Below are 13438 nucleotides of genomic sequence, written 5' to 3'. Positions count from 1 at the left end.
AAATCAGTATGATTCAGTGTTTTAGGGTTGGGACACAAGAGTCAGAAGCATGGAAGACACTACCAAATTCACTTCCCACAAGATGTAATGCCGGCCACCAACTTGGGGGAATTTAAAAGATTAGACAAATTCAAGGAGCATATTGGGTATTAGTGGTTATATTTAACTCCACTACAAAGGCATTATGCATCTGGATATCAGTTGCTGGGAAGTTGCAAGTGGGGAGAGCGTTGTTGCGCTCAGGTCCTGCTTAAAGACTTGGTGTAGGCATCTAGTTGGACCACTGTGAGAACAGCATGCAGGATTAGATGGGCCTTTAGCCTGAACCAGCAGTCTGAAAGGTGTCTGCTGCACCTTCTGTCAAAATGACAGACACTCACTTATTATGCAAACTCAAGGAAATCTTTCCCATGTTTGTCTTTTCCTGCAGGCAACAGCCTCAGATTCCAATCACCACAGGGACGGGTGTGGTCTATCCTGGTGCTATTACTATGGCAACTACTACACCATCGCCTCAGATGACATCTGATTGCTCCAGCACCTCGGCTAGCCCTGAGCCCAGCATCCCTGTCATTCAGAGCACTTACAGCATGAAGACGGACAGCGGGAGCCTTGCTGGAAATGAAATGATTAATGGGGAAGACGAGATGGAAATGTATGAGGACTTTGAGGATGACCCCAAATCAGACTATAGCAGTGAAAATGAAGCCCATGAGGCTGTCACTGCCAACTGAGGATGTCTGCTGAATTAAAGTACTCTGACTTTTTTTTGTTTTTGTTTTGAACAAAAAGTTCTTAAATGAGCCTGCATGCATGTGTGGCTCCTACAGTTACATCTGCAGAATGGTCTTAAATGTTTCTTAATGTGTGACACAGATTGTTCCCTAATTTTCATGAACTTTTTTTAAAATTTAGGTGAAGACATTAAGTATCAGACATTGGGACTTGAAAACTTATACAAATCAATAGCTGTCTTACAAGTCTTTCCTTTTTTGTCTATTTTTTTCTCTCCTCCTGGATGCTGAGAAAAAGGTTTTAAGTTACTGTTTTAAATGGGGGTTTTACATTCTCACTCAGGTATGCTGTGCCAGCCTACAGGTTGTGAATGTGTTTTTATTCTGAATTATTTTAGAAAACAAAAACGAAACAAAAAAAGTGCAAATTTCCTATCATGAAACAGAACAAGTCCTCATGTGCATCAGTGTGTCTTTGCTCATCTTTTTTAAACAAGGTCTCTAAATTCCATTTTTTTTCTCCACATGTATAGCTGACCTTCTGATGTGCCAAACTTTCATAACTTTTTAATCTTAACATTTAAAAAAGTCTTAAGGGAGACACTGTAAAGTCTTAGACAATCCTTTGGCATCTTAAAATATCTATATATCTTTTTAAAAAAGCCTAATTTTTCCAGAAAATGGTAAAGTACTCAGGAATCTGGAGACAGGATATTCTTAAAATAGTGAACATGATTTCCACAATGCACTTGCCCAATTGCTTCTGCCTCTTGATGTACCATCAGTATAAAATATTACGTAAGCACAAAAGAGCGATCACCAGCTACAGACAGGCCTGTCTTAAGAATGTACGGCCAACTCCAAATCCTTTCACTGCCCCTTGCTTTTAACCCTTACATTCAGTCTTAACTACATTTTATCTTAACAATGTATTCATTCCAGAATGTCAGGGGTCCACATACTGAAAAAAAAAGAAGAAATTTTAAAGTACTGTTGCGTTTGCATTATTTTCAGTTTGTTGTTGACTTCTTTATAAAATGCCCCTTTCCCCCTAAAAACCTGTGGTTTTCTTAAAATAGCAGGAAACTTAATACTGAAAGGTAACTATATGCTTAAATGGGAGATCATGTTTCTATGTGTCGAAAACATTTGGGAAAACACTATGATACAAAGGGATGCAGATGCTTTCAGTATTTGCGTAGTATGCATGTGCTATGTGTCTGTTTTATACTTTTAGGCCAGGAGCCAAAGAAGCACCCAGTTAGTTCCATAAAGCAACAGGGCTTGTGTTTTCTGAACCAAAATTCACCACCTCTTCGCATGAACCAAATTTGAAACTGAGGGAAGTTGTTTCAGAAGCAATTTGTGATGTGACATTGTTACCATGGTGGTTCAAAGGGGAAAAAGTAACAAAAATCCAACTGGGTCTGCATAAGCCCTGAAGCTCCCCTACAGCAGTTCTAAATTATCCCTTTCAGGTTCTCTTTACTTTGCATAGTATACAACATCTCACCTAGTCTTTCTCATGAGTTTCTGAATTAAATGCTGTCATAGTTTCGAATACTGCACTACATGTTGCCATATCAATAGCCGACCTAAAGGATCCATTTACTATACCCATCTATGATTTTTATACAGGAAAAGCCACACAAATCTTACTATCTCATATAAACTGTGTCAAATGCTAGTTTCACAAAACTAAAAAGAGTTCCAAGCTCATCCTATTATTTTGTCATTCACTGACATGGTTTTACTATACATGTGTAGGTTTCATATTGTTGCACAAATACATGCCTAACATGCAGAAAACTATCTGGAGGGCTCCATGTCTTGCCTGACAAACAAGACAAAAAAATAGCTATTTTCCAATCATAGTATCAATATCAGATCAATATTTGCGAAGTTGTCTCAAGCCTTCAGGTCAAAGATGCTGTAGAAATTATAATTATTTATTTCATTTCTGATATATAATTTTGTTAAATATATAAAGAAGCAAGGGGAGGTGGGAACAAAACATTCCCAAATTAATAATCTAGGTCTTAATGGAAGTCAGTTTGCCCCCAAATTTTGAACTTGATCAATTTTATGCCCCATGGTCAAGGCCAGAGTCTACTGTTTCAGCTACTTATTCTCCTCATCAGTACTTTCTACTGAAAACTACACCATCTCATAAATATGTATGTTTGGAATCAGGCCACTAATATTGAATCAGACTCTTTCGAAATATTTTGTTTACTTCATTATATCTTTAATATACTCCAGAAATATGGCAATTTTATAGGGGCAATATGTTTGTGTCCTAAGAATAAAGCCAACCATACATATAGTTCATGATGTGGAAGCCACACTTCCATTACATCTGTGTGGTGACCGCTCCAGGAACTGAACTAGTTGTGTGCAATTTTCTCTATGCCAGCAAAAACTCAACATGAATGGTCTGTGGTGTTGGACACACAGATATCATTTACTAATCCAGCTGGAGCACTACCATGCAAATGCAATTACATGCTGCCTATTAATTCTGTGAAGCAGGGTTGTGTTGAGAGTTCCACTCTGTGTAAAGATGCCATGTTTAAGGCTAGAAGAGTAGCCTCATCTCTTACTAGCTTTGCTCAGGGGAAAGAGTGCCAGGATTTCTAAAAACATTTCTGCACCTTCTTTGATGGCCAAACCTGCATGTAATAAATGTGTGGGCATGAACCTATTCTTCTGAAAACATGGGTTGCAACCCAAACTACAACCTTGCTTATGGAGCAGGGGGTTGGACTGAATGACCCTCAGGATCCCTTCCAACTCTATGACTAGGACAGATGGGGTTCTTTCCCTTTCCATAGCCAGCAATGTCTAGCATCTAGCTTACATACAATTAGATTTTTCATTAGATTGTGATCATTATATATATTTTTCACTTCCTTGACTTCAAAGGCTTTTCATTAATAGAACCAACATAATGGCCATGGCTTACAATACGTGAGCAAATCATTTGTACTTTGCTCCCCCCTGCTAGCACTGAGAGGAAACAAACCATAATCTCTGGCTCGAAACAGAAGCCTTTTTTTTGGCATTAAGCAGTATATAAATTTAATCATCAATGTTCCTTTGCTTGTGCGGCTGAACTACAGATTTTGTTTTGTTGTGCTTGGAACAAACCAAGAAGTGAAGTCAGTTTGTTGTTGGCTTTCCTATCATGGTTTTTTTTTTTTTTGAGCTTGGATGTTATTCTAAGGCAGAGATAGCCAGTTTTTCCCATGCAGCACTAGACAGGAGGAAGCCCAGCATGCTTCATTTGTGTACAGTAAACCATGGTTTGTGGCTTACCATGACATACAAACATAACCAATATCAGTACAGAGTGTTGGCATGCTATCATACAACCTTGCACGGCTAGTAAAGAAAACTAATGCCCTGACAGCTTTCAGAAGCAACTGCTGGAGGTAGTCAGCTTTTGCAATATTAAAATAGACAATTTAACCCAGACAAGCAAATAGGGACTACTATGTTTACAAGATCAAATACTATTCTGACATATAATACTCTCATCAAGCTTTGGCAGCCATTTTTAAATCCAAAATAAACTTATCTTTCTTTACTATTTATTTGAAAAGTGTTCCCATGTCTACAGCTGAAGCAATAAAACTGTTCTAGCCGAGATGTTAAAAGCACTTGCTGTGTCATTAGCTGGTGAGCGTCCTCTTTACCTAATTAAGGTACTAAAAGAAAATCATTTCTTATTAAAATTGTTTGGAAATTTGAAGTGTTCTAATACATGTAGTTTGGAGCGGAGGTACTCATTTTCCCTAAAGAATGACTATTTATTAATTTTCTACAGGTTTCTCCTGTTATAAATCTCTCCACCCTACAATTCATTTCTTTTCTCTGCATTTCTTCATGGTTTTTTTGTTGCATAGGTAGAATGCTGTATTGCTAACATTGTATTTTCTGTAATTATTTTTGCACAAAGGCAAACATTTAGTTTAGTGGGTTAATTTCTTTTTATAAATTTTATTACCATGCCAAAATAATATTCTGCAGGCTGGCGGAGAACAAAGGACTGTTCTTTAGGACTGAAACTTGATTTTGCTCATAGTACAAAAACACACACTCACAGATGTTATTTCGTAAGTGTTATAAGCACTGGATATAAATGGTATTTTTTATCACTTCTAACTAATGTGAAACTGTTGTACAAAAACGACATGAACAAAAGTCATCTGTTTCGACTCGTGTGGGCCTGCCTCACAGTTGCCGGATTTGAGTCATTTTTATGTCTTTGTTATTTCATTTATTTATGCAAAATTCTTATATGTATGAATACTTTGTTTTAGCTCCAGCCCTGCATCTGTGTTGATGCTCCAAATCTTAAAGGTGCATTCTTGACAATGAATGGCTCTTCATGAATCAGCAGAGGGTAGAAAGCTACTTTGTTGGTCAGTTTGGGTAAAAAAAATATGTATTTGACTCTGAATAGTGCAGAAACAGTGTATTATATTTATTAGCCAAAATCGGCTCTAAAGTGTCAGTAGAAAATCAAGGAAGGACAATCATATGGAAACAAACATTTATCCCCATTCTTAATTGGAGCTCAAAACAAAGTTTTTGATTAGTCACCATCTCATCTTCGTTTTTTCTTAAAGTGTAAATATAACATAGGAAATAGAATTTTATTTTTTGTTCATGGATACCTAGTGAAGTATAAGTTATGTATTTACTTTGTTCTGTATCAGTGTACATTGGTCCATATTAAATGCTGACAAATCACTGTACCTCATGTAGATGCTGAATTTACACCTGCAGTGCGAGAGCAGTGTTGTGGACCTGTAGCAAGGATGGCAAGTCGCCTCACTTGTGCCCTCCTTCAAATTGCAATCCTGTATTTCATAAACACTTAACCTTTCAAACTATTTCACCTGCTTATAGAACAGGGGTGAGGAACCCCTGTGGTTCCTCAAAATTTTGCCAGACTACAACTCCCATGAGCCCCAGCCCTGATGGGAGTTGGATTGCAGTCTCCAGAGGGTCAGAGGTTGCCCACCCCTGCTATGGAATAACAATCCTCATTGTCTTCACTCTCTGGTAGTAGCATCATAGTTATTGGGACTAATAAAATACTAGTCAGAGAGATACAGCCTAATAGTCTGCTCTTCAGGACTGCTGCATCAGCAAATTAGTACATAGGATGTGGAATGTCTATTCCTCTTGGGCAGCACTACAGCCTATTACTTCAGCCAAGTGAAAGGATGTAAATGACATTTACATTCCCATTTAAATAAACGGGGCAAGTTGGTTATGACTGACAAGTCCCACTGAATTTATTAAATTAAACATAACTTTCTCTTGATTGGAGCCATGATGTGACACTGTTGTTGCAGGCTGAAGCAACAGCTAATTCTCTTACACTTTTGCCAGTGTGGTTCTATAAAATTCCTCAGAAGTAAATGAAATAGTATAATTCATCACTGAATGGCTTATCTCCTCAAAATATACCACCCAGATATATTTCATTCCCTCCTCCCACGTAATTAGAGTTACTGTAAAAAGCAACTGGCTTAAGAACTGGTTTACTTAAGTGCCAGATTTCTAGTTTAGTTTGGGCTCAATTTGCTTCATAATTTGCAGCTTGATTCCAAGCGAATCTGATGGAAGTTCTTAGATTTTGTCTGAAAGCAACCAATGTGAATAGTAAAAAATGTGTCAATGTGAATGACAAACTAAGTAAACAAATACACACATGAACAAATGATGCTCTGGAAGGCCTTTGTAAGCGATGCCAGTTAACACTAAACCGCTTCGGATCTGTGTTTGGTGTGGAATAATATCGGCATGTTTGAAAAAGTAAATAGTTAAATTGACTTGATATTTAACCAATACAAACTAAAGTCTTAATAAAACACAATGTCACAGGGTTTATGTTTATAGTGAGGAAAATAGCTCTGATCAAAGGGCCCATTTCTAAGAAAATAAGTTGTAGCCTTAAACATCTATCCTTATGCTGTGAACAGCAGCTCTCTAGGGGAACAGACAGTCTTCTGCCTTTCCTGCTAACTGACACTTTTTAACTGGAGATGCTAGGGTTTGAACCTGGGACCTTATACATGCAATACATGTGCTTTGTCACTGAGCTGAACCCCCTCCCCCTCCCACATAAACGTATGAGGGTACCCAGATATGTCATTTGGGGGAAGCTGTGGGATTGCCAACTGATCCAGAATCAGTGTGCAAGAGGCAGTGTAAAGAGGGGGATGCTATTACAGCAGGGGAACAACTCGATAGGTGGGTGCATGTTATGTACAGCGGTAACTTGAAAACAGTGATTGTTTAAATGACTGTGTAAATGAAACAATGATTGTGTAAATGCAAGCATCCCCTAATACAAAGTTAAAGCATGATATCCTACTGTACCTAATGTTGCTCTTCGTCTTATTAAAACCTGACATTTTTTTCTACTTCACTGAAAATAACTTCCCAGTAAGAAAACGCTACAACGCTCCAATTCAGGAAAGCACTTAATGCTGAAATCTTCAAGCCACACATTCTGGAGTAGCCCCAATGAAAGCCCATGGTGCTACTTTAGAGAAGGTGGTATGAAGATCTTAGCCTCAGGCACCAGTTTAGCGTAAAGCAACCGAGCCATTCTACCGAAGTCCAAAAGAGTTAGGTATATGTTTAAAGCTGAGCAGAATTTTATGTGTCTATCTGGACTGGATCTTCAGTACCAACAACTGCTCTAGAATGCAGCTGGTAGAATGTAATAATAGAGTATTTCATATTTTCAATTTTAAAAAATAGTCTCAGATCCTAGACGTTTGCATGTGTGTTTAAAGACTGAAGTTGGCACTTAAGCATGTCCTGTTTAAAGACTAACATGTGACCTCATTTAATTTTCTTTTACAAAAGGCACTTACTCTTTTTCTCAAACACTTAATTTCCGCCTCCTCCCCCCACTGCCCCCCCATTTTCTTTTATTATCAACCATTGTTCTCTGCAGTTCTTGGACAACATGTTTGATATACTGTAATGCCACAGTTCCATGTTAGAATGCAAAACGCAAAACAAAAAATATTTACATAAGTGGGTTGGTATCTTTTTTCTTTATATCCAGTTTTATGCTATTAGACTACATACCTTCCCTCTAAATAACTTGTCCAAGATTTAAGTTTTAAGAGCTGACAAAATGATATTCTGAGATAGTTCACTCATTGTTTTCAAAGAGGAGGGTGGGTCTGGGGCATATGTGTGAAAGGAAAATGTTTCCAATTGGTATTTATGGCAATATGAAAGTTATAAAGCAGCTTAGTGACACAGTTTGCTTTATAACTTCTGCTTTCTTCAAAAACCACAAGTGAGGTCCTTGGTGCTCTCAAAAAAGTTTGGGGAATGTGCAAATATTTAACTGTTTCTATGCTGCACATTGCAGATCTGATCGTGTGCATTCTCCGTATTGTCTTCCTTTGTCATTTGTGTTTTGCTTTCTCAAAAGCACAGGGTTGTTTTTCCTGCCCCCGCCTCCCTTGTACCCTTCATCAGCCTGTAGCAAATTTCCGAATGTTTTAGTATTTCTGTTCCTTCATTATTGTATTTGCCATGTACAAATGTTTTTATTACGTTAAGACAAGCTTATAAGCTGTTACTACATAACTTATCTTACTGTAACTCTTTTCTTTCCTGACATTGTAATTTGTTTGTGATGTATATTGTGAGATTGTATTCTATGTTAATTTAATCAGCACAATTCACTGACATGCTGGACTGACATGCTAGCTGCTGTTTCAAAGTGTAAAGTTTTTTGTGTAGAGTTGTTGGGGGACAACTGAGACTCCCTTTGTCAAGGTACTATGCTTTGGTTCCTATAGCAACACTGTGGGTGTGGCTCTTATGATGCTAGGGCTGCTGATTCTACACCCACAAGCATTTTTTTTTTTTACTGGCAAGTTTTCCGTGTAGAAATTCTATATACAGTGCAGGTACCTATCTGGGCCCAGGGCTGGTAATTATTTGGGCATGTAGAGAAAAAACAAACAAACCCTAGTGTCTATTGCTGCTTTGAATATGTTTTAAAAGTCTGAAAATGTAAATAGTTTATCAAAATAAATCTTGTACAGTCCAGTGTAAAGTTTTTAAATGAACTTAAAAGGTTGCCATTACATCTCTCTCACACTCTCCTCTTGAAGCAGTTTAAAAAGAAAAGAAAAAAGTTTGCTAAGGATGTTGATTTTTTTAAAGTATCTGTGCTCTTAATTTAAGCGGGGGGGAACGAATCATTCTTAGCTTTGCTTCATAGCATAAACCGATTTCTTGGATTTTGTTGTGCAGTATTGACGTGAGGTAAATTAAATATTAAATAATTTTTCAGTGGTACTTTTAAGAGTCTTCTCCTCTCCTCAGAAATTAATGGAAAAGACAAAACTGAAAAAAGACTGTCTTTATATCGTATATTCTGGTGTATGTTGGCACCTTACCATATTTGAGGGGATTTTTTTCCTTTTTCCTTCCTTTTTTTTTTTTTGCACAAGGTGCTTTCCTGATATGTTAAACATGTCATCATTGGGTGATACCATATGCCATGATAAGGGGTTCTGACCCCTCAGGGGAGTGTCTATAAGACTGCCTATTTATGCTCATTTACCTCAAGACTGTCCTCTCTACCCTTAATCTATTCACCATCACTCCATCTTTTGTACTGCTGTTGACACTTACAGATTAAAGATAAATTTTGTTTTATGATATGTGTGTGGCTTTTTCTGTGCAGCCTATTCTGTTCTTTCTATACGTAACAGTCCGCTTCAGATCCCAAGGAGCTGCTCGTGAGAAAAGGCCCTGCAGATCAAGTGACCAATTCCTTCTGAGCAGGCTCACCTCGCTCCGTGCTCATTGTCAGTCTACTTATTGCTTTCTCATGTCACATCAGCAGTTTGGTTTTTGAACGTTGGCTCGATAAGCTCAAGTCGTAGTGTGTGATGTGTAAGCAGGAAAGGCTTGTAAAGTAACCCTGTATGAGATGGGTATTTTGAAATACCAAATAGGAATGGAACAGAATAAAAGTTATCTCTTTGTCACCCCCTTCATTTTCATTTCTCTTACAGCCTCACTAGACAAACGAACTGAACCAGAAAATATGAGCACAGTAACACCACATTGCCTTTGGCCCAAACAGTATAACCCCTATATAATATTTTTATTAGCAGTTCTTTGTGTCCTCATGGGAAAACAATGAAGTACATTCAGGTGTCCCATAATAATAGTAGACAATTCTGACAGGAGATTTTAGCCCACTTCCTCCAGTTATTTTTTAAGACCAAGTGTAGGAGGGACAATCATGATGATTGTCTAAAATGATGTAGCACAACTGACACACCTACTTAAATAAAAAGCCCAAGGTCAAAACACAGTTATTACATGGTTAATTGTTATCCTTTGTTTATTTATTTAAATTATTTATACCAGTTTTTCATCATCAAAGATGCCCCCGAAGCAGCTTGCAACCATCTGATCAACCATATTTTAAGCAACTACTAACATCCAAACTAAAAAGCTCAAAACCATGAAGGCATCAGAAAAATAACCATTCCATTCTCAAAAGAAAAACTGCATGCAGTAGCAAGGCAAAGCAAAACAAAAACAGGCAAAGCAGCATCATACTTGGAAACCAAGCAAACACAGGAATACTAAATCACTTTCATAAAATGCTTTATAAAGGGGGGGGGAGAGCAAACGGCTTGTTCCGTGGGGCAGGTTCATATGCTTATCATTAAAAAAATTGTAAGGGGTCTCTTTCCCTTGCTCTCTACTTTTTAACTGAAAAGATCTTCTAATTGCTTTCAGGGACTATCAAGTTTAGAGGACTTTCCCACTGCTTGTAGGTAGGGTTCTCAGTAAATCTTGCCTTATGAGTTTGGGATTCATGTCTCATCTTGAAAGTCCAATGGGGAAAATAGCTTAGCAAATTGCCACTATGATTAGCACAACAGCTAACCCTCTGATGATTTAGTTTAGTGCTAGTGCTGGGCGATACCTTGTTTTCAACATCATGATATATCAGCAGCTAAATACCGGTTTATGGCCCAGCCCTACACGGTGAGTGAGTCCCAATGCCTCTCAGGCTCACGTGTGAGCCAAGGAGCTTCAGGGCTTCGCTGATCTGCTCAGCTGGGGGGTGGAAAAGGCCTTCTGTCACCGCCACCCCCCAGCTGAATAACTCCAACACCTCAGAAGGCATCCTGCCCCCCAGCTGAGGAAGCCCTGCTGTTTCTCCAGCTTGCATGCAAGCCAGAGAAGCATCAGAGGCCCCTATAGTGGGGGCAGGGGAGTGGGAGTACTTTAATGGAGCCCTCAGCTCACCACTGGCTCTCACGAGGCAGCAGCAGGTTGGGGACTCTCTTAACTGCTCGATTGAGGGGAGTGGCAATCACACACCCCTCAGCAGAGCAGTTTCACGGAGCCCCCACCCCACCACTGGCTTGTGTGCTCCTCAGCCAAGCAGTTTAAAGAAGCGGAGCAAGGAACAAGCTGTATCAGCGCCTCACCGATGCAGCTTTTTTATCCCTCTGCCAGTAAGAGGGCAGAGTGAGATGGTGGCTTCACTCAGCAGTATATTGCTGGTGAAACCACTGCCGCTCACGAGTCCCTCTGCCTCCAGAGCCAGCAGGAGGGTGTCAAGTGCAGTGGCAGTTTCACTGCTGAGTGAAGCCGCCATTGTGGTCTTCCCCTCATACTGGTCCAGGGCGATGTATCAATCCATCACCCAGGCCTATTTACAGTGGTACCTCGGGTTACAGATGCTTCAGGTTACAGACGCTTCAGGTTACAGACTCCGCTAACCCAGAAATAGTACTACTCGGGTTAAGAACTTTGCTTCAAGATGAGAACAGAAATTGAGCAGCGGCGGCGCAGCAGCAGCGGGAGGCCCCATTAGCTAAAGTGGTGCCTAAGGTTAAGAACAGTTTCAGGTTAAGAAAGGACCTCCAGAACGAATTACTTTCTTAACCCGAGGTACCACTGTAGTGCAAAAGGGTTTTCTGTGGAAAGCCATGTCGCTACATTTTGGGGTGGGAGAAAATAGATGTGCGTTAGAATCCTAATTAAGTCAAAAGCTGGTTGTTCCTATTGGATAATCAGAAAGAATAAAACATTCAGTCCAAATAAGTACTGTATTTAACTAATTAATCTCTTTAAGCCAGAGATGAAACTTGGACACAGGAGGACTAAATAATTTAAAAATACTACTACTACTAATACTACTATTACCAACATTACAAAATTCTAGCTGTTTTCTACTCAGTCTTCACCAATAATTTTATCAAGCCTTTACCAAGTCTTGAAGCTGCAAGATCCCTCAGTCAGCAGAACCATATGCTGCAAAGTTTTGCTAAGATGTACCATCTCAGATTACAAGTAAGGAATAGCATGTCTGAATACTCTCTCAGATAAAAAGCCTTCTGCATATAGAGCAACTGCTTTTAAAAAATCAGCTGTAGTGGAGCAATGGAGACAAGTTTTCCCTACTGTCTGGGGATTGGCAATTTGTTGTAATGTCACAAATTTTATGCTCCCCCCGCCCGTATATCTAAATCATTTGCTTATTAGAGGCCACCCCACATTTTCTTCAAAAAATTGCTTTGCACAGGTAACTACCATAGAGTTATCAAAATTTTCAATAGTAGGGGGTCCATGGTTTGCTTTTTGAAAAATAGGGGGTCCTCAGTAATTAGCTAATTACTAATTTGTGCTACTTCTGAAAAGGCCCTGCCTCCAAGTGGATGTTCACTTGAGCTTAATTCAGCAATGGTATCTACATTCTACATATACATATACAGGAGCAGGCAATCCTTAAGGTGTCCCAAGTCATTTTAAGTTCCTTTGTCTAATGTTCCACTGTCACTACTATGGTTCATTTACACATATATTCAACCTGAGCCCGCAATGGAGGGGTTCATAACATTAACACACTCTCCCATGGCTGAAGCCTTGGATCCAAATAGAAATCTGCCATGGCTCTCTGACCCTCTGTTCATCTTGCTGTGCTTTATGGAGTACAACTGTTTTTCCTCCAGTCTACATCATCTTCAACTGCAGCCCTAAACTCAAGGCTGCTTTGTCTCTAACTAACTCAGAGCTCAGGGCAGGTTTCCACCTATTTGCTAGATGGCACACAGTCTTTGCCTTGCTGATGCCTCACCTCCCTCTCTTATTCTGTTAATGGCTCTTCTCTCAGGCGATCTCCTGAACACAGGAAGCTAACTCTCAAGCGTTGATTAAATTCTGACACTTTCTAAATCCAGGAATTTAAGGAAATCGGGCACCCAGAACTCACAACAATATATAATACCTCCGAGATGACTGACAATATAAAAAATAATTGCTGTCAGGAAATTTTTATAGTCAGTTGTATTAAGAACTGCTTAAGTACATTTTTATTCACTGGACAAGACAGTGTAAAAGCCTCTAGAATGGTGTTTAAGCTTGCTTGCAAAACCCAAGATGAGTGTGAAGGAAGCCTCGGTAGGATTGCCAGAAGCACATCTGTAAAATGCCTTTCCTTTGGCACTAGAGATGGGTTGATTTGCTCCTGTCCATTTTGAGGCTGGAGTGAATGTCACATGACACAGAACACTCAGAAATCTCACCCATCTCTGAATCATGCAACTAATCAAAGGTGGCTGGTGCTGGTCTATATAAGACAGTGCCATTATCCTTCTGGCCTCTTCAGA

The 13438-nt window shown here is 39.2% G+C and overlaps 1 protein-coding gene and 1 long non-coding RNA gene across 22 annotated transcripts in view; one reads left to right on the top strand and one right to left on the bottom strand.

The window, feature by feature from the left end:
- SOX6 (SRY-box transcription factor 6) overlaps positions 1-9452 on the top strand; it is a 448703-nt gene extending 439251 nt beyond the window's left edge. For all 17 annotated transcript variants that reach the window (XM_053392405.1, XM_053392369.1, XM_053392397.1 and 14 more), the window contains one exon: positions 431-9452. In XM_053392405.1, coding sequence (XP_053248380.1) covers positions 431-734 — 304 coding nt within the window. In that variant the 3' untranslated portion in view covers positions 735-9452. The remainder of the gene's footprint in view (positions 1-430) is intronic.
- LOC128415776 (uncharacterized) overlaps positions 1-13438 on the bottom strand; it is a 123912-nt gene that overhangs the window by 73960 nt on the left and 36514 nt on the right. The window lies entirely within an intron of this gene.

This window comes from Podarcis raffonei, chromosome 1, assembly GCF_027172205.1.
Source record: "Podarcis raffonei isolate rPodRaf1 chromosome 1, rPodRaf1.pri, whole genome shotgun sequence".
In the NCBI taxonomy this organism is placed as follows: domain Eukaryota; kingdom Metazoa; phylum Chordata; class Lepidosauria; order Squamata; family Lacertidae; genus Podarcis; species Podarcis raffonei.
This window is presented reverse-complemented; position numbering and strand designations above follow the sequence as displayed.